Genomic DNA, 25,748 nt, shown 5'->3' with positions numbered 1-25,748 from the left:
CCGTCTCCTGTTTTACCGCGGAAACAGGGTGCTGTCGGGTGCGGGGGTGTCGCCGCGAGGATACAGATGGAGGACAAAGTGGCTCTGGCAGCGCAGCCTCATTGTGTGGCCGTCACACCTCGTTTTTCAGCGGCTCCCGTGTTCACCTGCGCTGACAGTGACTGACGGCGCCGTGCGAAGGGCTCCTCCTTCGGGGACAATACCGCGGGACATTGTTGCCTCCCCGGGGAAGCCCGGAAGCTGCTTGATGTCGCTTCCGCGGCCCGCAGGATCGATGAGAGGGACGTGTTTGTCACAGGCAGAGTGAAAGGCAGAGGGAACAGGGTACGAAGGGTGGGTGGGTTGTTCGGGCTGGGGGGGAGGGGTTGTCGTCTGGTGGGACATTACATCATCCCACTCTGTTTGTCTCTGTGGACCCCGTCTGTCACCTTGCAGTGTTGTTTCACACCCTTCTAATGCAGTGGTCACATGGAATTGTGGGGACTAGGACTCCAGTGCTTGCTGTAAAATCACGCTACTTCCATTCATCCATTCATATCATTACATTTTTGGAGGAATTGCATTTTTTCTTATTCTCCCCCCCTCATTTTTGGTGTGTTGCTCTTCCTGTGAACACAACTGAAGAGGAGGAGAAAAACCCAAACAAGTGTTTCAGGTGCGTTTGCTGCGAGCGATTCTCGCCTTCGCTCAGCATTTAAATCATAAACAGGAGCCAGAGCACAAGTGTGTAATTTAATTTTCCTATGAATCTGACTCTTGTTTCTCAGCCTTTTCTCTTTCTTGTAAAACCTTTGGGGGGGAAACTTCGCCAGCAGGGCTGTGAAAAAGTGGCTTTATATGCAGAACGTGTGTGTGTGTGTCTGTATCCCCCCTTCCCCTTTATGCAGTTAACGCATCAGATTTCGAGCCTTGCCCATGAGGTAAGAGCAGAAGACTCGGCGAGCAGATTAAAGGCTGCATTTGTCACAGGTTTTGGTGCATTTCTGATTTTCGCTTTTGGCACATCAGATAGAGCCGTAATCCCCATCGTGAAATGGCGCGGAGTCCCACCCGCACCTCCACAGTGGTCCGGCACCACGTGCCGCCGCTGTCCGCGTCTCCCAGAGAGCCGTACCTGGTGTCGGGAGCCTATAATGTACCAGTTAATGGCCATTACTCTTGAAGGCAGGATTGCTTTAGTCAGCCGAACCGCTTTGGAATGAAACCAAACAGAGTAAATGGGTGTAAAGTAGAACCGTTGTGCGCTGTGTTTTTGGGCTAACGGTATCTGCTCAGTTGGGAAATAATAAAACGCCAGTGGTGGAATATCGGTGTCAGAGCGCTGTGTGACAGAGTGGACGCTGCACAGTAGCTGCTCCAGTAACCAGTGAAGCCTGAATTCGCTTTACATGGTTGGTGAATTATTGAACGCGGGGAGCCGTGCATAGCTCATGGAGACCCAGAAGTATCCTCTGAAACCGAGGTTGTGACAAGACCGACGGGACTCTGAAATTCGATGCACGGGTCCGGCGTAGTCCGAAGAACGAAACGGGTCCGATGGGCGCTTGCAAAAAAAAATTGGAAAATTTGACGGAGGGGACCGTATCCATTCTTTTCGAATAATGGGGCAGGAAAACAATGAGGCGGTGCAGTCCTTTGCCGGCGAACAGTGTGATGCTGCTTTCTTTCTCCCTTAACAATTCAATCAGAACAGGTGGACCGTGAAGCGCTGACCACCAGCTGAAACATTCCTCCAGCTTTCAGTTCAATTATAGTATCAATAAAAATTATGAGCGCTCTGCGTTTATTATCAGCCTATTTTACCATGGTGCAGCAAGTTCCTTCACCACTGAAGTGTTATTCCTCCTCCACGTTTCCATGGCCACTCCTTTGGTATTAACCAGCGTTTCTGACGCTGCAATATGGTCAACCCCTGGCCCCCGTGTTGGACCGGCGGCTAGTGTGCTCCTCTGGGTTCCACCGTTTTGGGCTGTACCCAGCCAAGCGCAATGATGGACCGCAGTCCTGCGGCTTGACCCCACGGTGGTAAAGACCGAATAAAGCCACGCGTCACATCCCAAGCTTATCGCTGGACAATGTACAGCTGCTAAGTGGCGAAAGAGCCTCTGGTCACTTCCTGGAGCCACACCCAGAGGGTTCGAGAGCCAGGCGAAGGCTTCCGTTGCACCTCTGCCCCCTCTGGGTATCGGTTAGCTCACGGGTGGCGTCCAGCGTAATGAAAAAGAGCTGCAGTCACTCTGGACGATCCCCGACGGACACAGCGGTAGAGGCCAGCCGCACTGCAGGGCATTGAGGATGTGAGGGCGAGGCGGGGCGTAGCGGGGCGGGGCAAATCGTGAAGCGCTGGCGATGGAGCCCTCAGCTGAGGGACATCCCTGCAGCCGCATGACTCCATCCACACATGTGACGTGGTCTAGGTCCACGACAGCCTCGCTTCAAAGGATCTGGTCCTTTCATGTGACATTTCACCCCTTGTAATAAAGAGAAAGAGAGCAGCGGAAGAGTTGCGCGGCGTTTCGGAAAACCGCCACGAGCGCTTGGCCTTTCGTCTGAAATGAAGTGACACCTGGTGTGAAAAACTCGACCAACTGAACGTACCTGCCGCTTCGCTGCGGAGAGTCATCTGAGAGTCAGGATCTCCTGTTTTTTTGCGTTCTCAAATTAAACACATTTGCAAAGAAAAATTATTTATTTATTTTTTAAGTTGACCTCGCTCTCTGCGGTGCTTTGGTGGCGAGCCGTGTTTCCCGCGTCCTCCAACTCCCGTCTCCCGGGCAGACCTCCTGTGCTTCTCCCCGCGCCCTGCGAACCAGTCCTTCCAGCAAACTCCTGTTTTCGGAGCGACAGAAATGAAATGCCCCACGGTCCCTTGCGGTGGTCCGCTCTCCGAACCGCCGTCCCCCCATCTCTCGGGGGCGTGTCCACTCCGCGTGTGCTGGAGACACGCCATTGTGCGGGGGACAATAACCAGGTCCAATTTGCCGTGTGTCGCAGCAAGATTTGAATGGCATTAAGATTTGAATGAGGAGATTAGAATAGGTGTCGATCCAAATAAACCTTGTTAGGAGCGATAACGATTGTAATTATAATAATGATAATGACAAAGGAGAAGGGGAGGGAAAACTGGGGTCCCGGTCTGTGCTACGGGGTCTCGGCCAATCAGAGTTTGTTTGTGTTGGAAGTGGTATCCAGGGCCATGTTTCCGGACCGCCGCAGTTTTGCATATGCTAATGTGTTTGATTACCAAGGCTCTGCGGTTATATTGGCTTGTTGACTGCCACTCGGCACCTCTTTAATAAAGCTTTAACAAAGCAAGCGAGCGCCGGGGAAGCAGCCGCACTCGATGGTCTTTTTTATCTGGCCTGTGTTTATCACACTCGCGCTACTTATACGGCCTGTGCAACTGCTAAAGGTTAATGATGGTCAATGCTATCGAGGGATCCGATTGATCACTTTTGTCCTCTGGTATATGTAACTCAAAACGAAGGGTGAATTTTAATTCGGCTCCTGCGACTGACAGCAGCTCTGACGTACTTTGCGATGACAGCGTCTGTAAGGCGGCGCTATATCTCATCTGACTCCCTCCCCCCATTATTCTTACTGTTTGCGTGCCGCCGAGTCACGGTGGTCCGGAGCCTGTCCCGGAAACGTGGGATATAAGGCAGGGTACACCCTGGATGGGGAGCCTGTCCATCACACAGTAATCACACATGCCAAGGGCCATTTAGAGCCAACCAGTGAACCTGAAACATGTACATGTCTTTGCACTGTGGGAGGAAACCAGAGCAGCCAGAGGAAGCACACATCAACACAGGTAGAACGTGCAAAGTCCACACACTGAGCTGAATTCGTACCTGCAGCCCAAGATCTGTGAGGCACCAGCACTACTCGCTGAGCCACCATGCTGCCAACTTTATTTGACTCTGGAGGGGTGGAGGGCTCCTCTCCTCCCCTCCAGAGCTCAGCGCTCGCTCTAATTTTCTCATTCATTTGTTCGTTTATGTTTTCTATTACCCCTGCCCCACTCCCAGAGGACACCCGGAGCAGCTCAGTGAAGTCCCCCGTTTTGGAGCTCTTAGTCATTACTGTCACATTCTGATGGGGGAGGGACAGAGCCGTCAGAGACTCATCCCACTCTAATAAATGTGACACTTTGACAGGGGGCCACGTGGCGCACTTGGTCGTGAACGGGAAGTTTGACACCTGCCTCCTGTTTAAACATTGAGGTGTCTCAGTTTGGGCTGTGTGTGCGTGTGTGCGTGTGTCTCTGTGTCCCACACTTAATGTGCTGTTGGTAACATCCAGACCTGATCGGGCAGCTGAATTCCAGAGCGCTCACCCCCTGCGGGTGCCCCCCCCCCCCCCCACACCACTCCAGCAATAGGCCTATCCGTCCCAAGGGGTTTGGACTCCACCTTTCAGACAGTCTGATCTGATTTTTGGACTGAATCCCTTAGTCTGCCATCCCCATTTCCCAATGCTGATATCAGAGATGCAGATGCGGACCCCGCATGGGGTGCTGGGTGGAGAATGGAGACCTGCCCGGCCGGTGCGTCCACTTCGCTGCTGTCAGTAGTTTGAGGAAATGAATTTGACAAATACACAGCAGTCGCTGTCCGGCTGCTGTTAAATTCTCCGCTGACAGCTTTATATTGGAGTGTCCAAGGTGGGCACTTTGACGGAAGGCTCCTGCGCAGCCCGCAGTAATCATACGCCCATGTCGGCGACGCTCGTGCCAAGCTGTGGGGGGTGTCACGATAAAGGCTCCTGATCAGGGGGTTGTGGGTTCAGATCCCAGGGCAGGTGTTTTCTTGATAGCCTCGAGGACAGTGGCAAATTGTATGATGTGTTACCTGGGAAGGGCGCCAGAGCAGCGCAGTAACCAAAGTACTCTGGAGTGTGATGCATCTCAGCACCACCGCCCCCAGCCCTCCGTCTCCTCACAGGAGCTACTGTTCAGCTGTTTGTTGGTTCGCAACACAACACAGCATTTTTGTCTGCAAACTGTGTGCTGTAGGACCAACTAGTTAGTGTGAGTCTTGAAAGGAAAAGCTGTAGCGTGGCATCATCTCGCACCCGTCCTGCACCGCACATGTCGGGGTTCACGTTGACATTTGTTTATATTTGTTTGCAGATACTTTACCAGAGTGTGATCACTGGTGGCTCTATACCATACTTAATGCAGGACACCGTTGTAAAACTGAGCAGTGAGCACCTGTGGACAAGTGCAGCACCGCACCTCAGCGGGTAGCACTGATGCCTTATAGCTCCTGGGCTGTGCTTTTGGATGTGGGCTTGAATCCAACTCGGTCTGTGTGGAGTGTTTATGTGCTTAGTGCGTTTCTGTGGATTCCCTCTGGTTTCCTCACACAGGAAGTGAGTGTGTGTGTTAAATTGCTCCTTGTTGAGGATGGGTGGATAACTGAGAGCGGTGTGGGTATAGCTGTGAATTAGTAATCGATAAAAATAAGAAGGTTGCTGAGGTCCCGACCAAGAGGTGCAGTCCACTCTCGACACTTTTGCTGCCGTGTGTCGGTGGAGGACGGCAAAGCGAACGGCGTTAAAACCCCGTTGAAACGGTTCCCTGACAGACAGAAACAGGAGCAGCTATAAGCTCGGCGTCTGATGCTGATCAACAGGGGGTTATTCATTAATTGACTAAATGAGTGTCATCAATCACGCTAAGAGGACGGCAGCGGAGACACTCGGAGACGACGCGTCCCTGCGCGGCAGGGGCCCAGCGGGGGAACCAGCTTGAGACAGAATCGAGGATGGCAACTCGCCTCCGACTTCGGCGCGGGGGAACTTTCCTGAGTTTCGCCGAACTTTGGGAGTGTAACTCGACGCTCGAAATCTGCATCGCAGCAATCAAACTATCATGCGTCTTAATCAAGCGCAATCTTAATTTCCCTGTCAGGCCCCTCGTTTCCATTTAAATAAAGGATCGAGGAAAAGGAAAAAACGGTAAAGACTAATTTAAGAAGTGTTTGGGCGCTGCCTACAATCCCTCGTATGTGAGTAAGGCGATCACTCCGGTCTTTTTGACTATGTGAATCGACACCGCGTTCCTGAGCCCAGTTTGGTCGCCCCCCACGCTCCCCGGGTCTTTCCCGCCGAGAAGGATGGTGTGATGTAAATTTGTGTAGCTGTAGGAGATTAAGAAAGTAGTGAGTCTGAAAGAGATGCGTTCTGAGACGCCCTTCTCATTTCGCCGTTCTTTAATTGTCGGAGGGATTCAGCAGCTCTGAGGGGCAAGGGGAAACAGCGGCATCAGGACAGTAAGTCCCGATTAGTGACGCAGGACCTTCGTCAGCAACACTGTGCCGGATCCTTGGCAAGGGCTGGAGGGAGCACGTGCTGTGCTCCGCCTTCAATTACTTTTTCCTTTATCGTCTTCATTTTTCAGGGCTCCAGTTTATTCCTTTTTCTGTGCGGGAGACTGTGCTCCGAAAGCCGACTCGTGGCTCCAGTGGGCAGTGCCGACAGGTCATCCCTTCCCACAGACTTCTTCCCATGTGCTAACAGGCGTGTAGAGCCGTGGCGCTCGTGAGCCCCGCCCTCTGTGCTTATTTGTTGATTGCTGTTCTCCCTTCACCAGCACTTTAATTAGGGATCAACAAGCTGGGCTGACTGGCGGCTAGAAATCCCACCTTGACGGCGTCCTCGTGGTCCTCACGAGCCATGGATGTGTGTGGGGGGTCGAGACCCAAACGCCACAGGGACTGCAGACTCACGTGGTGGTAGAGTGATGTGGGTTCACAGCCTTCAGTGTCGCTGTGGTGTTACACTGCTCTTTGTTGCAGTTTATTTTCCTGCTGTACATAAACGCTTATTAAATCACTTAGTAAGTTTACACTTTCTCGAGGTGGGAAGTGAGTGAGGTGCCAGCTGAGGCGTGTTAACCACACTGCTCCCGTGACCGGAGCACACAGCCTTCTGGGTACCCATCCACCTGCGCTTGTTTGTGTGGCAAAGGGTGGCCAGGTGGAGGATGCGGCGGCGGCGGCGGCGGCGGCTCCGCTAAGCAGCCCCGGCTGGCCGGCCCTTGGTGAGCGGACGATTAGGAAAGTGTTCTGAAGGGAATTTGCAGAACTTAATGTGTTTTTTAAATTATGCAGCCGGCTTTGGAGAGGTAATTAAAGCGAGAACGTTTCACGGCTTCCTGCTTCGCTCTACTCTTAGCGTCTCCTTGCGTCATGCGACCCTGTGACTCAAGCTGAAGGCCTTTGTACCCGGACCGGTGAGTGTCGGGGGTCCCAGATGCTGGGGTGGGTGTCTGGGGAACCGTGAACGAGGTTGGCGGGGGAAGAGATGGACAAAGTCGCCGCTCCGTGGGTGAGACCAGTTTGTGTCAAGCAGAGTCCCTGGGTGACCACCTCCACATGCCCTCACGGGGGGAGACTGGCAGCATTCGCAGTCCCAGCTCTGGGGTCACTGACCGCTGTATTGTTGTCGTGTTTGTTGTGCTCCTTATCGACTTCGCTGAACTTTCCCTTCCTTGCGTGCTCCGTCCTCTCTTTCGCACTCCGTCGTCCATCTGAGCTGATCTCGTCGGCCGCGGTGCCATCCCTCTCCAGACCGCCGTCTGCCTCGACGCGGCGACCCTCGCTGTGCGTGTCCGCTTGGGTCGCATCTCCCTCGTCCTCACGAGGGCTTTGACCCGTTCGACTTTTACTCTCGGACTCGAGGCTCTCGGCATTCACCCCGTTTCATCTCTTTCTTTCTGTGCCGGTAGTCACATTTTAAAACTGCACCACAGGGCTTCTCCTGGGACTTGAACTGACAACCTTCAGGCCACATGTCTTTGTTGTCCACCACTATTCCGTTTGCGCACTCTCTCCTTGGCGAGCAAGGAGTTATATCAGTAAGGCAGGGCACTTTACCTAAATTGAGTCGATAAAACATCCGGCAGCATGCGCGCCTTGATAAAGTAAAGTGTATTGCAATTAATTACAAGTGTAAAGTTGTGAGAAATACACGTTGTTCAGATAAAAGCATCACCTAAATAATAGAGTAATAATAACTGACAGAACCCCGTTTGTCTGGAGCGAGGATTGGTCTTTATTGTATTGCCCTTCTCTCCTCCTCAAATAAGAGCGATAAAGGCAGGAGATTTACACACCTTCCATAGGTGGTGTGTGCGCATGCGTGTGCGTATGATCTTCATTACAGTGCTGTGCCCCTCCTCCTCAGCACGCCACACAGATAACGCATGAAAGGAGTTGGGATTAGAGACTTGTTGATTTCCTGGGAGATACGGTAATCCTCAAACAATATCTGGTTATCTTTTACAAGTAAACTGTCTATCTGCATCGCTATCTCAGCGGGATCCCGCATATCTGTCTGTAAGCATATTAAATGCCGTTATCGTGACAGGCAACAAGACGACCCTGGGAATGAAATCTTTATTTCGGCCCGCTCTCCTCTTTGGAAGGCTGCCTAATTTTCCCTGTTTACCCACAGCGCCGCTGCTGCCCGGAAGTTGCCGGAATACGTGCGTACGGGTTGACTTGTGCTTAATTGGCCAACAGATCGTCGAGATTAATTTGTCTCCTCGAGCGCCGCCCCAAGCCGGGCCTCTTCACCAGGGAGGTATTACACTCTCCATGATCTGGGCGTTATTTTTGACCGCGTTCCAAATAAAAGGTGTAAGTCTTAGAAAGCAATGCGAGTGAGACGGCAGAGCGGTGAGCGCCACAATACAAGACAGGACACTAAATATGTCGTCCGTTCAGCACGCTTCGTGCCTCTAAGGAAGATCGCAAGCGGAAGCGTGTTGGAAGGAAAGGAAACTCAGATTTCCTGGGAAAGCATGGTTCAGATTTGTGCTTAATACCCGGCTGCGTCGTGCTCCTCCAGCGGAGACGGGTCGCTCTCCCTCCTCCTCTTTCCTTCTTTTTGTCACCGGTTCCCGTGTTGAAGGGGAGAGTTTCATCTTTGTATTAGTCTATGTCTAGTCCAGTATGTGCGCATGTAGCCTGTATGTGTGAATGTGCACTGTAGGTTTGCTCTAAACCGGAAACAAATTCCTTGTATGCTCAGGTATACTTGGCCAATGAAGCTGATTCTGATTCTGAGTTAACCCTTTCTCCACCTTCTTCCGCACACCGTTACACCATACCTTGATGCATCTCCTTTAGTACCTGGACACCAGAGGGCGCCATTCTGGTGCTACGGGCTTCATTTCGAGTTTAATTTCTCGAGACCCCGGCGAGGGCACCGTTTTTGTCCGCATCTGGCTCCTCGGTGGGGTCCAGAACTGAAAGTCTCGTACTTGTTCTTGGTTTTTGCCCCAGTGTGGTGGGGTGGTCTCCCTTCATATCCCTCAGAGCTGCTGAGTCCCTTTCACAATTAAAGTAGAGTCTCAGACCCACTTGTTTCCTGATCTCCTAACAGCTACAAGCTTACATCACACCATCCTTCTCATTCGCACTCAGTTCCATACCCAGCTACTGATGTACAATGTGCCGGCAAATATGGTGGCGTTGGACAGACTCGCTGTGCTTCGACCACCACGTGTGTGTGTATAACTCTTAGTTACGAAATTCACTTTTGCTTTGTCTGAGCATCTGTAAATGAAGGAAGGTGACTGCGTGGCTGACGGTACGAAGGCTCCAACTCAGCAGCAGGACCACTTGAGCATGTTGTGTCATCACACTTGTACCTCTCTCCCCCTCGGGGCTGATATTGGCCAGGGAATCCATGGGACTGTGCTGTTGTCACGTGACTTGACTGGGCGGCTGGAGTCTGGTGAACTGACGGCTCTTTTAGGCGGCTTTTGATCGCATCAGTAGCACCTGACTTCTCGAGACCTGAAGCAAGAGCAGATCCGGTGACCCCAAGCAGACACGTCCTCGTAGTGAGGAGCTCAACCTTGGGCAGGTGCCCACAGAGCCCCTGTTTACCCACTATGTTGTAAAGTCACACCACGCACAATTTGGTTTTCGAACACTTTTACCGCTGTATGGTACATCACCCTGCTTGTGTACATGCTATTGCTTTCTTCTCATTATATGAACAAAGGCATTAGATGCACTTCCCCTTTCATTAGTAGTCTTTTTTTGTCGTCTTCAGCACGTTTATTTTGATCAGGGTTGTCTTTGTTGTGACGAACGTATCGTGTCGTCTTTGTTGTGACGAACGTATCGTGTCAGAGTGCCTGGCAGCCACGGTGCAGTCACAAGTGATGAATTGTGGGTTAATTGAACGATTTCAACAAGTCGCACGCATAAATCAGACTAATGTAATTGGAGGCTCGGGATTCCCTAAACAATCTCGGTTTGGCCCTGCCTCCGTAAATCTGCATTAATGAAATTAATATGTGATATTAATTTAATGCGCAGCCAAACGGAAATGGAGAAGTTTGCCGTAGGAAGGCGGTCTCGGTAGCTGATGGGAGGAAAGCGGCGCAGGTTTAGCGTGTGCGTGGTACACACCTGTTCAAGCGGCTGCTTTCTACAAACGCGAGCTGTGTGAGCAGAGGCCGTCTACAGTTTTCGCACCATAAATATTTGATTTGGTGCCAACACCTATGTGCCGGCATTTGTTTGTCGTCAGATTTTTTTTGCCTAAACAGTTTTGCCTAAGGGCTCTCGCTTGAAGGAGACAGCGCTCGAATCCTGCTGCGCCACAATTTCACCGGCTCCGTGGCCAATGCAGCCGCAAGACACCGTTGCGGCAGGCGGCCGACTGCCGAAAACCAGCAAACCTACCAGTTCGATACTAATTGAGCATTTGAATACAACACATTGCAGATACTGTGTGCTGTGATGGACCGCTCCACTGTTTCATTTTGTTTGGCATCTTAACATGCTGGTGCTGGTTTTTCCCGCCTCTTTCTCCATCTCCAAAGCGAGAGACGCTGCTGGGCAGCGGAACGGAAAGCCTTATCTGTGCTCTCCCAATGGAAATCCACACAGCGGCACGCCACGCAGCCTTAGAAAATGCCCCGGAGCTAAAGAAAATAAAAGTCGTCATGTAAACAGCCTGTTATCCCATTATAGCATCAAACGAGGGAGAGGAACGTGCCGGGCGCCGCATCACCGAATCGGGCCGTCGGCGAACATACAGCGTTACATCAGCTGGCGGATGATTTGGCTGGCCCGTTGACCGAGAGCTCTGGTGTTGGACGGCGGGCTTCGGAAAAGTCCGGCCTCTTCCGTTCCAACGTGGGCGCGATGGTCTCTGTGCCGATAGCCCTGAGGTACCGGCTTTTACCGCGGCAATATAAAGTAGAGGGGTTTAAGCCAAGCCTAATACTTTCTTAATCCATTCCGACAGAGCTGTAGGCTTTCCATTTGCCTGCGCTCTGTTTTCACAGCACGAGAGAGGTTTTATTCCAAATTAACTTCTACCTGAGGAGTTTCACCTTGGGAGTCAGTTTCATTTGTTTTCGCTTGACCGCGTTTGACTCCTCCGCGCAACTCGTGGTCGACCGCGGTTTCCCGCGGTCTTCGCCGGCCGAACGGCACGGCGAGGCTACGTGGGTGACTACAGATTGCTGCAATGAGCGAGACAGAAGGTTTAATTCATACAGCACTTCAGCACCACCAACAACGGTTATACATTTGACTTTGAAGAAGCAGATGCTTTTGTCCAGAGCGGTTTGCGGTGCCGCTGCTTACATACAGGTGCCTAGTAACCAGGTACGGTTAAAGAAGTTGTAGGGGCACGGGAGCTGCTTTTAAACAGCGATACCTAATGAAGATTCATTCACCTTCGAGTCGTATGAAGCAAGCTCATAATCAAAGAGTTCCTCATAATTCTGGGATTTTAACCACATGGTGCAGAACGCAGTAAAAGTAAAGTAAAAACCCGAGGAGCCGGAGATCTGCTGAGCACGTCCAGTCGTGAAAGGCAGAAACGGTTCCACGTCCACTCGATCAGTTCCCAGGTGCGCGATGAGGTGGGCCGAGACCCCGCGATTTGTACCGCGACCGGAGCGGGGCGCAGAAACACCGAGAGGAGCCGAAAGCCTCGGTGGAGAAAGTTGGCAGTTTGTCGTCGGTCGTCACGTGTCGCCTCGCTTTCCTCCGGGACGTTTCACCGCAACGTCAGTGTTCTCCCGTTTCCTTCAAGGGTGTTATTTCTTCACCGCCACCCCGTCTGCCCGTCATCTCACTTTCGTTCCTCTTCAGTCGCGTTTTGTTTGTGTAGGTGCCTGGCGCGCGGCACCGGCTGAGGGGTTCAGCCCCGCGTTCCCGCTTTGGGCTCACGGTAAGAATGGTGTCGTCTATATTTAGGCGCGCGGCTGCCTTGTTGACACTGACATGAGTTGGCGTGTCTGAGTGAGATCCAGACTTGTGCCGCAGCAAGGAGTCAAAAGCAAATTAAACCAGGAGTCGACCTAGTTTGCAAACACGGCCGCGCCGCTCGCTCACTCGCTCGCTACGCCAAGCAGCCATTTTCCATGTGTACTTTGCGTTCGGTGCCATATTGACTCGTGTCTCATTTACATGATCAATAACGCTGTCAAAACGGAGCTCCCCACTGATGTGCGCCGACCGACCGACCCCTCCCCCTCTCCAATTATGCCTCTGCGTGTCCCGCAGAACCTCTGAGCTCCTCACCTTCGACGCTCCTCTTCTTTTCTCCAGAAACTTCTTAATTTTGCCGAAGTTCCCGGATTGGAGGGTTCGGCTCGGTCCTTCGCACGCGGGTGCGAGCTTTTGAAAGGGCTCCCTAAAATTGTCTGCGTGCACTCAAGATAGACACCCGGGCTCTGTTTTGCTGCTGTAAGACGCCATTCTCTGTGAGCCACACGACAGTCACACTCCTCTCACTGGTTCTGTGTGTGTGTGTGTGTGTGTGTGTGTGTGTGTGTGTGTGTGTGTGTGTGTGTGGTTTCTCTCACTTTTCTCACACCTCAATGCAAGGCTGCACTGAGGTACCACTGATGGGCGGCGCGGCGAGTAGCACTGCTGTCTCACGGCACCTGGGTGCTGCAAGAGGACATGGGTTTAATCCCAACTCAAGTCTATGTGGAGTTTGCATCTTCTCCCCATGTCTGCATGGGTTTCCTCCAGGTGCTCTGGTTTCCTCTCACAGTCCAAATACATGCTGTTCAGGTTTACCCATAGTGTGTGAGTGACATAGAGAGTGTGTTCCACTCATGTATGGATGAGTGACCCAGTGTAAGTAGTGTATCTAGCAGTGTAAGTCACCGCGGTGAATAAGGTGTGTGGGCTGACAACACTACATAGAGTTCATTGGAAGTCACTTTGGCGAAAGCATCTGCTAAATAAATGAAAATGTACCATGGTGAGGATATGTTTGCACTGGGGCAGAATTTGGGAGCTGAGACCTAGGAGCACTCACACATGTCCTCATACTCTCTGCAGCCCTGCAACAGGGAAAATGTGTTCACACACTACACACCGCTCTGGACCGGACTGGTCTACAGGAGATAGAGTGAGACGTGATCTGCTCTAAAATAAATCCACATCTGGGGGACACGTGAGGGTTTGGGTTTTTTTTTTTTTTTTACTCTTTCTGGAGAGTAAGAGGTTGAGTGTGGATCTAGGTGTTTGTGAGGAGACGAGGCCAGTTTTCTCTTGTGGCGCCAGGTGGCGTAATGCTTCGAGCCGTTTACGTGCATTCGGAGAACCCTTTGATGAAGGTACTTGCCCTGAATTGATCACCCCTTCACCTCACGCAGATGCTGCTCCTGGTCTTCCTTCTCCTCCTCACATCTATAACCTGTGACAGAAACGGGCGCTTTTTCCTTTTTTCCAGTGTGTGAAATCATAGTTATTTCTGTGTAAACAGTTTGGCCTCTAGGAGGAGTTTTTGACACGGAGAGCAGAAGAGCAGCTGTCAGGTGCACGATGCTCAGCCACACTCCACGTTTCCATGCGTGCTCGCTGTGCCTCGACTCTGGAGCCGCAGAGCTGGCGCCTTCTGAAATTAGACATCAGCCGGGAGACGAGCAAGTGGGAGGGGGGAGTAAATAAATAAATAAGGGAGGGTGACAGTCAGACTGAGCGATTGACGTGTTCATGTACTGGGTTTGACAGATGGTTCTACATGAAGTTGCGAAGGAGCAGCGACAGGGGGAGGAGGGAGCAGGCTCGGGTCCCGGGTGCTCCTCGCACGGTGATGCCGCAGCCACCACGGTGTGTCAGCGGCGTCGACGCTCTGCGGGACACGTTTTCTCAGGGCTTGGAGACGGAGACCCCCGCTCCCCGCATACTGCAGTTAGGACCACGTCAGGAGACTGGCATTTGGACAGTTGGGCACACAGAGACCTGCTCCAGAAGCTCTGCACTGATGTGGACAGTGCAAACGCCTGGGCCGCCTTGAAAAGCGGGTTGCGTCGCGCTTGGCTGGCCCACATTTGTAGACACGTTAGACGCGCCCGTGAAAGGAAAACACGCCGTACCTGTAGGTATCAGCTATTCCGTTGGAGTGCGTTATTACGAAACACGGCAGTGTGTGACTCACTGATTCCTCAGGTGTGTTTGCGTACCATGATGCTGCAGAATGGGTTAGCGAGAAGGGGGGGTGGGGGTGCGCATCAGGGTGTATCCGCTTCGGGAAGGCGGCAAGTGCACAAAGTGTGTCGGGAGCAAACATCCCTGGCCCCGCCCCCCTCCCCCGGTCGCCCCCACCTACCCCCGTCAATTAGCCTGAATGGAGACCTACATCTTGTTAAAGCCCCTTAAAGCCCCACTAAGGAAACCCAGCAAGATCATTTTATCTTGAAGCTGATTGCCAGATAATTATCAGTTAATTATTTAGAGCCTTAAATTAATTTGCTAAAAATAGTCGCCGTGTCTCCTTGTCTCCGTTGGAGACGGTTCCATTACTTCTGCATGTTTCTCCCGGCTTCCTTGACACCTAGTCCGTAGTAGATATACGATCTCTTCTTCCACGGACACTTTTGCCGTTTACCTCCATGCCGACTGTACGTGGAGGACAACAAGCGGAGTTCCAGGGCTGCGCAGACGGGACGGCAGGCGACTACGGTTCCCTGGCGGTGGTGGGGGGGTCGCCACTGATTTCCTCAGCCTTCCCCCATACGCCACCTTGACCGCAGTGCGTTCTCTCTGCTGTTGTCCTAACGCTTCTTCAGGCTGAAGTCATGCCCAACAGAGACTGCAGTAAAGGGTCCGTTAATGGAATTCAATGGTTTACGAGATCATGCGCCACCCCACCCCAGCCCTACTGAACCCACCTGAGCAGGAGCGAGTGAGCGAGCAAAGTCCTGTGGTAATGATGAAGCTATCGAATGAAGCTGTGCTCTGCCGTGGTGGCGCAGGTGGGGAGTGATCAATGTTCACTCGACTGCGGCCGAAACTGCGGACCGCTCAGTGTGGGTTTGTTTTAGTTCCCTTTCTTATTTCACCCACTCAACCCAGAGAGCTTTTAGCGACAGGGTGGCGAAATTGGGCAGCTTTCTGAATGAGCAGCGGGGAACTTCTTGGAGGAGAAGAGACCCGATCCGCAAGAGAGCCTTCGTTAATATAATAAGAATCCCCGAAAACGGGCCGATTCGACACGCCGCAGAAGTGCCCGCCGTCAACAGGATCCGCAGAAGCCTTTAAGTGCTCCGGCGGCTCGTCGTACCCACGTCTTACAGGGCTCCGCAAAGCAGGCCTCGAGACCCCTCTGATTTTAAACCCCTGCTGTCCGGAGGCGCCTCGCGGAGCCCAACCTGCAGGGATCTCCGTCGCTGCCAAAAAGGAGAGCGATCGGGGCACCTCTCTCAGCAGGCTTCTCAAGGCTGTTTCCCACAGCGCCCCTACTGGTAAGTCCCCACACGGCGCTGCGTGTCTCCGTAAACTCCCTCTCGACGTCTCCCGTCCCCGCGCTCTCTTTTTGTCTCTCGCTCGTGTGAAATAAAAACCGCTGCCGGCCCACGTACATGTGTTTATTTTTCCTGCAGAAAGGAGCTGTATGTGCTGCAGAGGTTTTCAATTAAAAGGAAAACAGTGCGATGGTTCCCATTTCATTAGAGCCGCGATACAATCAGCACATCCAATTGTGTAATTCAAATAATCACCACACAGTTTGTTGGAGGCGATAAACTTAATTACAATCAGGTGAAAGCGCGTTGAGGCGGAGTGTGAGATGGAGGTGCAGGATGGGAGACGCGTCCCCGCGCGATCTTGCTCTGCGGCAGCTCCCTCGCCAGGGCATGCTGGGAAACGGCGACGGCGCAGGTGCGGCACATTAAGAGCCTCGACGCAGATCGCTCAGCTGCCATTGTACCGGGGTATAAAGAAAATCACTACGTCGTTACTTACGAAATTAGCATGAGCCCGACAAACCCAACACACCCTGATAACGGTTTGTCCTGGTGCCTGCTGCCGAAGACTAGAAATACCACGCTCCTTATGCCGAATGGGCCTCGGGCTCACGGCCGCATCAACGAGGGTTCGATCCAAACCTTTCCTGTCGCTTGTCTGAAAGGCAGTGGAGGGGAAACGGGGAAGCGCCTGGTGGCGTTAGAGCTGGTGAACTTGTTTAATTGTCTAGTCCAAGTGTAATGTGTCATTTTTTTTTTTTTTTTTTTTTGTCTTTTTGAATTTATTATTTCTGTTTGTTTGGGTTTGCTTTTGTTTCCTTGTATCTTGTTTTCATGTGTTCAGGTGCTGTGGGCAAATTTCCTCGCAGATACTAATGAAGTACCTCCATGTCCTATCCTCAGCAACGGTTCATAGGAGCGAAAACGTGAAGCCCGTAGCAGGCGGCTCATGTGAAACCCACTGTACTGCGATTAAGGCCTTGTCACTTTTTTTTTTTTAGCCCTAATGTCTTTCTTTTGTGCCCCCATACTTGAAGTATTGTACGTGCTGTTGGCATCCAAAAAAAAAAACCCACTCAGCCAAGGTTTTAATTTGAGCCGGTGCCCTGAGAACAGTGCCGATGGCCAGCCGGAGGCATCCCGGTTGAGGTCGTGAGATGTGAAAGTGCGGCCAGAGTAGTTGAGTCCCACAGATGCCTTTTGGCTGCTCCGCCATGTTGGAGAATTTAGTTGTGTACATTTCAGAATATTTCTTCATTTTAAATCTTCTACTTTCCCCCCCAAAAGAAACAGCATACTTGTGTACATATGAGTAACTTCCAAAGGGGCCAATTTACACTCTGTGTTTCCGTGATTTACATTTGTGTCTCTGAGAGAGGGGCATCTCTAGAGGTTAATTGAATAATTAGGGAGATGATGTAAGAACGTGTGCCTGGCAGCAAATGCGCCGACATCTGTCCTCTAACCCAGCCAAACCCTGGCACTTCGGATGAAGTTGCGACTCATGAGGGTACGCCGAATGTGCGCTCGCCTTCCTGCAGGCTGCCGGAGGTACGATGAGCTGGCGCCGGACACCGCAGGGAGCCCAGAGTCATGTGCTCAATGTGCGAGAACCAGCTCCCAGGGTCCTCGGCACCTTTTATTGGTATAGGAGGCAGCAAGATCCTGCCGTAGCACCCTTGATCAAGGTACTTGACCTGGAGTGATTGTTGATATTACCCTGTGCTGTAAATAGAGGAATTACTCTCAGTAGCTTGATGTACAAACCTTACATCGTAAGTTGTTTTGGAGGAAAGTGTTAGATAAATCACTAAAAGTTATTGTGATATGACACGATGTGTCAGGTTCGAGGAGTGTCTGGGAACGGGACACCAGTGGCTGGATTTCTTGTTACTTGTATTACCAAAATCCATGTTTAAAAAACTCAAACACCAAACCCCCTATGCAGATCAATCAAATGAAAAGCGAAATGGCTCTTTAGCCACAAAAGAAAAACAAAACTCTCCGGCGTTTACCCATAAGCTACACAATGTTAATGGAAGCTCACCTTTCCCATCATGCCAATAACACAAACAGCCAAACAGCTTTTCGAAATGCAAAACTCACCACTCGAGTAACTCCTCACAAGGCTCTTGGCATTGACCCTTTCATAGTGCTTCATTACATTTAAATTTATTCATTTAACTGACACTTTTCTCCAAAGCTACTTAGTTATTTACCCCTTTATTCAGCTGGGTAATTTTACTGGAGCAAGTTAAGGTAAGTATCTTGCTGAAGGGTACTACAGCTGGAGGTGGGATTCGAACCTGTGCCCTTTGGCTCCAGAAACAGTAGCTCGAACCACTAGCCTACATCTATCATTAGATGATTGGCTGCACCTGGTGCTCATTGCACCTTTAAGGAGTTGTCACCACTTGTGAGGCAGTCAGTCAGGGTGGTTCGGTGTGGCCAAGTCTTCAACTTTTTGCCCACTTTCTAAAATTTTCCGGAGACCTATTGAACAGTACTTATAGAGTAGAATTAGTACATTATTTAGAACGGGTATTCCTGATTCTTTCAAATGATCACGAGGACAACACCGGGTTTCCGTTGTCATGTGAACCTTTGCCCCGTCCTGCCGATCCACCAGACGTGGATGAGACGTCGAGTCCGCTGTCTCCCAGCCGCATCCATCGACCGCTTCCCTCGTATTGCAGCGGCTGAGATGGAGAAAGGGAACCACACCCCGCTGACAAACAGGCTTCCCTGTGGCCCCCAGCTGGGGGAGAGGCACCTGAAGGCATTAAGTAAACATTAATGGAACTGGGTTAGGCGAGATTTATAGGGCTGGGTCCTTGGCCTTGCCTGCGCGAGCGCTGCTCTGCTTTAATAACTCTCTCATGCGCAAAGGTAAACAAACGGTCATTTATTGCTGTCCTCGTCAGAGGGCACTCCGAAATATCATCCTCACTCTTTGTTTTTCTCGGCGTCTCCATTGTCTTCTGGTATGTTCAGATATCTGTATTTTTTATTCATTGCACGAAGAGTCCTGCATCGTTTCAAGATCAGAGTTGCTTCTAGCGTAGTGGAACAGGTCACGCTATGGTCATGCTGCACGCGTGTCCTTCGCTTCAGTGTTCAATGTATGAGGCTGTATGTGGGTAGACTTACTGAACACACAAATGACCTGGCAGGCAATATATTTAAAAAAAAAAAAGATAAATCAAAGGAATGCAGGAAAGGCCTTGCTCTCTTCCTGAATTTGTGTGATGGCAGGTCTTTCGCATGAAACACTGAATCGACAAGAGAAGGTTAAAAAAGGGTAAAAATATTAAAGATGACGAATTTCATCACTTGCTTTTCCCTGCCTTTGATAATCTGCGAAGACCTGACATACTTTCAGACGAGCTGCCTGTTCAAACACACTGCAGCCCGAACATCCCATATCGATGTTCCACATCAGTTTTTTTACAGATAAACCCATAATCCGCCCCGTTCTCTCTGTGCCGGACTTTGCGCCTCCCCTGCTCTTCAGCTTTGACATTAATTTATTTTATTTACCCCAGCCAGCATTTCATATCTTATGATTTCTCGCATTTGTACAGATGGATTTTTTCTGCAGCAATTCAGGTTAAGTTAGGTACCCTGGTGAACTGAGGTACACGGTTGGTGCTGTTCCTGAGACTGACCGCAGCAGCTGCATGTCCCTCCATTTCCCCATGTGACCGCGACGCCAGCGGTTGGCTCTGTGTGCGGCTAGCGGGAGCCGAGACGCTCGCCGGACCCGCGGGGTGCCTCCCGTGCCGAGTCCCCGAGTGAGAAGGACCCATCTGCTCTGTAAATTACATACAGCCGCCTTTGCCCGTTTCCAAGAACATGCCGAACGCGTCTTTGTTGCGAAAAACAATGGAACGATGACGGCAATCAGCTGTTCCTTCAGCCGCTGTTGAAATGCGAGCCCGCCAGATAGGCTTCCATTACTCCTGGCCTGTCACTGTTAGTTCACCTTGCCAATGGCTCCAAAGTGACACCGAGAGGTTATTGATACACCCCATTAGTGTTGTTGACCTTTCAAAAGTAGGGTCTTTGTTCCGTGCAGACGACGTGCAGGATACAGGAATCGGCAACGGCTGCACGCCACTGCAGAGGTGGTGAAACCCGCATCGGCCGGCGCTTACCCTCAGAACAAAGATGAACTGCAAAGGTGTGCCCTTCCTTAACTCGAGTCCCGTCACGGCTTCGCCCGGCAGTCGCGGGAACAGTACGAGAAGCTCTCCACCATGCACAAGAACATGCAGAAGCTCTACGAGAGTCTGGGCAGCTACCTCGCCTTCGACGCCCACTCTGTCAGCGTCGAGGACTTCTTCGGGGACCTGGCCAACTTCCGCAACCTCTTCTTGGTGAGTTCCACCGGTGTCCTGCACTGCCCTGCTGCTGTCCCGTCCCGTCCCGTCCCGTCCCCCCTGCCCTTCTCAGCGGTGTGCTTCAGCTCCAAGGCGCCCCGAGATCCAAACACCTGTCCAGCTTCCGTAAAGGTTCTGTCAGTACAGGAATAAGCAGTGACAGAGTGACTGTATGATCACACTTTACGTATTCAACGGTAAGTCAGAAAGCATCTGCAGGAATGTTAGTAAAGAAGTCAAAACACTTTTGCAGAGTTTCTCCCTCACCTCGTAGTTAGAAATTTGTTATTCCCAAGATTTATTTCTCATGCTTGTGCACTATTTTTATATATGAGGCCCTTCTCCTGCCACTCCGGTTCCCATGAGACGACTGTTCCTGATCTCAGGTCAGCCAGGCGTGTTCTAGGCCCTCGAAGCAGAGGAGCCGGGTCTTCTCAGGGCCAGTGCACACGACGTGTCCCACGGGGGGTGTCCACTGGAAGAGCCTGTGTAGATTATGCAGCACAGATATATGTGCCTGTTTACCTCCGATCTGCCTTCTTGTTTGCGAAAACTCTGCTCCGTGGTTCTTTATCCCTCTACTTTGTTCCAGTGTCAGAAAATATTTGTGTTGCAGCTAAAATCTGTAGCGTATCCTGTCTGAGAAATGTGTATAAATCATTTTACTTTTTTTTTTTTTTTTTTTTCCCCTCCTCCATCGCTTGGGCAATGTGTTAAAGCATACAAAGGAAGAGAAAATATACTTTATGCTTTGCTGTAGTAGTGTATTATTCATGTAGTACATTAATAATCACTTCAGTACATTCATGTTGAAATGTGACCTCTGCTTTCCAGTGGAAGAACCGAAGCCCTCAGTCAATTAGTTACACAAGGTCATCTGCCAGTACAGCAAGATAGAGAGTAATTCCGAAAGCTAAATGGAGATGCATTGTCCTCATGCTGCAGAGACAAATGAAAAACATAAACAAATGAGCCATTGAGTTGATACTGTTGGAGATGGAACAGTCAGTGGTGTAAATAGAGCCACGGCTCTCGGGGCTCTCCGTGTCGATGGACCGGTGCAGTTCGCAAGCTGCGGTCATCAGGAGGGCGGTCGGGTGTGTTTCAGGTGGACTCGGTCCCGAGGAGACGGAGGGTCACACTCCAGCTTTCTAACATGACACCGTCCACCAGCCTCCCGACCGCCCCGTTCCCCAGGCTGTCCTGTCCTGCCGGGGGGGTGCGGCCACGGTGCCGCCCGGCTCCAAGGAGGATCCCTGCCTCGCCTGGCGCCGCAGCCACCGAATTAACTTATTTCATCAAGGTCGATAAAGAAATTTTCCTGACAGACCTTGTGAACAGATCGAAGCGCAAGATTATAGCACAGATTAAAGGCAACATAAACTGCGCTCAGAACGGAATGTATAATGTATCACCAAGGGTGTGAGCTCCATGCTGATAAAAGCGACTGGGGAAGTTCCTTATCCTCTAAACGCAGTTTCATTAGCGCACCGCACAACTGTGTGTGTCGGGGGACGAAAGCCACGCACCCGGGCGCTGTGACTGGGAATGAGGTATGTGGACACTGGGTTGGCTCCAGGGACACAACAATGGGGATGGGCTGTTACAAAGTGCCTGGGACCCCTGCGCTACTTCGGTTAGAAACACCAGGAGGAGGTTGTTGACTCCCGCAATGCATTTCTGATTCCGACGATCCTCCTTTAGTCGGACGGCCGCGTTGCTTTACCTTCGGGGCCGTCATGGTGGAGGGTGCAAATTGTAATTCTCTGCAGCTCTCGCTTTGCGTCCGGGTCCCGATTCAGCTGACAGCCCTGTTCAAAGCCGCGTTCTGCTTCGCTTGTGGGTGTGTAGACAAGGGCCGCCTAACAGTGTGTCTCAAATTGAAAGGGGCAAAAAAAATAGATTGTGCTTTTAGATTCAACAGGCATCGAATTTGATCTCATTTTTCTGTCCCCCAATCGTTCATTTTCAAAAGAAATTGCGCTGACCTTATAGAAGGCCGGGCTGTGCGGGTGGGGTACCGAGGAGGTCGAATCTGACCACCTGTATCTCATGAACGAGAGGCTATTCAAGTCTAGAATTCCCTGCTGCAGCCATTTATCTCAAAGGCCAACATTTTTTCTTTTTTAAGTTTAACTGACAATTGATTTCACACAGATTTACCCTTGTGGAAAGTCGCTGCTGTGTGGGTGGCTGTCTAATTTTTTTTTAAGGTAGTTTCGAGCTAGAAGCACGGCCTTACTGGGACCCGAGTACATCCGATCGTAAAAGAAGGGCGTTGCGATAACAGGACTCGTGACAGAACGCCAATCGCGCCCCTAAGGAATAAGCCTCTTCAACGTATATTTGTTTTCTTTTGTTTTTTTCTTTTTAACCCTCCACTTCCTACAGTCTTTCGCTCTCCATCCTGTGCCATGAAAATAAAAATTAAAAGTGTCAGAAAGATGACACGATGTCCAGAAGGTACGCTCAAAGTCTTCAAAACACATTAAAGTGAGTGGCAAGGTCCCCTTGTCTCTCCTTCGCGAGTCAGAGGCGCCTGTGAAACCAGCTTTCATTCTCGTGATCAAAGTGCGTCGTGCTCGCCTCGCCAGGCCCCCGAGGACTCTCGCCGCATGCGTGTGAAAAGGAGGCCTCCACCAAGATGTTTTATTCTCTCAAGCAAATACCCCCTCATGAATAAGTTATCGTCGAATTTAGCTCCGACTTTCCAGTCGTCGTGTGGAAAGCAGGGAGGAGCAAATGCCCAACTCCAGTGAGGAACCTTGGTCCACCTCCTGGTATGGGGCCGACCGACGCTCCTGTGACTGATGTCTGAAACAACACGTACCAGCTTGTTTCGAGCTCGTGGGCACCTCAGGTCACCGTGTGCTTCTTTATGTGATTGTTTGTTTACTTCTTCTAGAACTTCCCCTGCTGCTTGAAGTCTCGGACTGAAGGCTCCTGATGGACTTTGTTGAAGTGTGCTTGGATAACTTAGCAGTCAGATGTGGCGGCTCAGCAATGGGGGGTATCGAGGATCTGTCTGGTCAATGAATTTATCCTGCTGCCCCCACCAAACACTCCCCCAGCTTTCTCTGCGGAGAGCCCCTCCTTGCGTTTTTACGCCGGGGATTGAGAAACGCTGACCCGGCCGTTACGCAAAACGGATATTCCGACTCCCCTTCAGCAGCCCATTAATGAAATTCCATGCGCGTGATGAGGACTTTATTAAATGTTAAAATGAATCTACTGAGAAACATTGAACATGTAGCATATTAATGGCATCCTGCAGCACGGGACTCGTTTCGGCTTAAGGATCTATTCAGAATAGAGATGGGGGAGGCCAAAGCCGAGCTCGTTGTTGGCCCCCACGCACCTCCGTCAGCAAGGAAACGCAACAATGAGTAGAAGCAAACCCCCGCCGAGTACGACCCACTCCTCGGGCTCCAGTCCTGGTTATTTGCAGCTGACGCTGTCGAAAGTAACGTTTAAAATCGGGGAAAAAAATCCTATAGCAATGGGTGGCCCCCTTTTTCCTCGTCAGCACCCAGTGGAGATGACTGGGTTTCGCAGCATGAAATTGGCTCTAGACTTCCCCTTGAATACATTATGAAAATGTGTCTCCGTATGGGGGGTGGCTCTGTAATCCAGGGTACGAGCCGAGGACCCCTCTCGGAGCATTAATGAGTTATCGGTGTTCCGCACATGGAGAACTGACTAGTCGGATTGCTTGTTAATTGAGAGTGCTCCCGGTACGAGGATGAAGGTGAGAGAGCATGTGGGAGGGGGAGGGACAGAAAAGATCCCGGAGACCGATGGCAGTTTCTCTCAAACATAACTGTCCAGGGGGCGCTAGCACAGCTAACAGAGACTTTGTGTGCAAAAGCCACGTTGCTTCTGCTAAAAATGCTGCTGCTTCTTTACAGCTGTTGCTGCTCCAAAATGAGTCCGCTTTTTGCTGATTATTTATTTTGACGTAATGTTTTCCTGTTCGGAGAACCGCATCTTGAACACCTGCCAACCACAGAGTGCTCTTGAAAAACCGAATTCCAGCCAAAGTTGCCCCCCCCCCCCCATAGCGGTAGCGATATCAGGCTCGTTGACACTCCTGGCTCCACGGCTCCTACGATCCCGTCCCCCAGGGCGTTTAGATGAGCCTCGCTTTCAAGGCAGAACAGCACAACACAGCTTTGAGAGTAATGGGAGATGTGCCAGAGTTGAAGTGTGTGAGGCACACATCATTAATTACTGAATAATGTGAGCCCGGTCAATAATAACATGGCTTATTATTAATTGATACCAGCATGGGCACATGGCACAGCGGTTGAACTCGGCAATCTGGGGCGCAAGGCTTTGTTTGCGCACCCAAGCCATTGTTTAGCCCGTGAGTCCCTGCTCTATGGCATCATGGAGCGGCTTCCCAGCGGAAATCGTCCGCACTCTCTCTTTGCTCGATGTGCGCCTTCGTTGACATGAACCGAGGACAGCGTGTTCTGTCTTTCTGCCCGAGCTGGAATATATAAGTGTGTCGCGGGACGGATTGATAGCAAGAAAGCTGGATCGAACTGAGGTATTACTGTCTTGCTCAGCAGCAAGATGGCCCTTCCTGGCCAGGGACTGGGATAAATCACTGCATCCTCCTGCCACACCACCTCCAGCGGTGCTCAGAACGTGGCTAAATGCGTCTGTTGGCGCGAGGGTTTCTTTCAGTTTCACATCTTGCCCTACGGACTGCAAGGTGGCACTGTTCTTTCTGCATTTATTCTGTGCATTTTTCTCAGTAGTTCGCCACCGTCTGAAATAATGCAATTCTTCCGATCATCTGCTGTTTTGGTGTGGCTGGGCCCTGTGCCCAGTGATATATCATAGGCGTTAATTAAACATAGTTCAGTGCAGCTGCGTTTTTTTGTGCGACTGCCCCCTGCAGGTCACACAGCCTCCCCACAGTTCCCCAGCAACACTTTTACTCCATTTTCCATTGCTGATTATTCTCACCTACTGGGGTCTGGTTTTAAACAAGCCATCCGGAGTTGTCTAATTAACACAGGCTTTTTAAGCCAGAGTTTCTGTAATCGGCTTTGTTAATGACTTTGGATTATTTCATGTGCAAACGCAATTATCTGGCCTAATTTTGCCTTATCGTATCGATTAGTGTCCTCCGCTGTCAACCTAAGAACTTCCTGTGGTTTTCAATCTCGCCCTTTTTTGTTTTCTAATTTGTCTCATGCATCGTCTTTTATTTGCAAATAAGCCTTTGTGCAAAGCCAACATGTGATCATTCAATAGCACAAGAAAGATTTTGACTTTTTTTTTGTGGAAAGCACCAAATTCTACATTTTTGGGACAAATCTCTGGGTTATTATGGATGATAAATTTACAGTGTTAATCAGTGTAGTCACCGTGGCAGAAAGAATTGCATCATTTTTATCCTCTACAGACACAGGGCTTCTGAAAGCCACACTAGTTTGCTTTCTGACCAGTTTTTCAGCTCTTCGCACATACGGAAGGTCTAAAAAGCATCCTGCTCGGTTTATACATTCAACCTTCAGTGCTGACTGAGAAAAGTAACAGCCAAAGTAATTATTTCTTTTAAAAACTTGTTTGAACAATAAACACTGCTATAAGCAAAATTGAAG

At 50.8% G+C, this 25,748-nt stretch overlaps 1 protein-coding gene across 3 annotated transcripts in view; it reads left to right on the top strand.

The window, feature by feature from the left end:
- The window catches only part of diaph2 (diaphanous-related formin 2), a 313,996-nt gene that overhangs the window by 242,205 nt on the left and 46,043 nt on the right, over positions 1 to 25,748 (top strand). For all 3 annotated transcript variants that reach the window (XM_029257260.1, XM_029257258.1, XM_029257259.1), the window contains exon 27: positions 19,963 to 20,127. In XM_029257260.1, the coding sequence (XP_029113093.1) occupies positions 19,963 to 20,127 (165 nt within the window). The remainder of the gene's footprint in view (positions 1 to 19,962; positions 20,128 to 25,748) is intronic.

This window comes from Scleropages formosus, chromosome 13 (assembly GCF_900964775.1).
Source record: "Scleropages formosus chromosome 13, fSclFor1.1, whole genome shotgun sequence".
NCBI classification, from domain to species: Eukaryota; Metazoa; Chordata; class Actinopteri; order Osteoglossiformes; family Osteoglossidae; genus Scleropages; species Scleropages formosus.
Note: the sequence above shows the minus strand (reverse complement) of the source record. Positions and strands in the feature narration are given on the sequence as shown.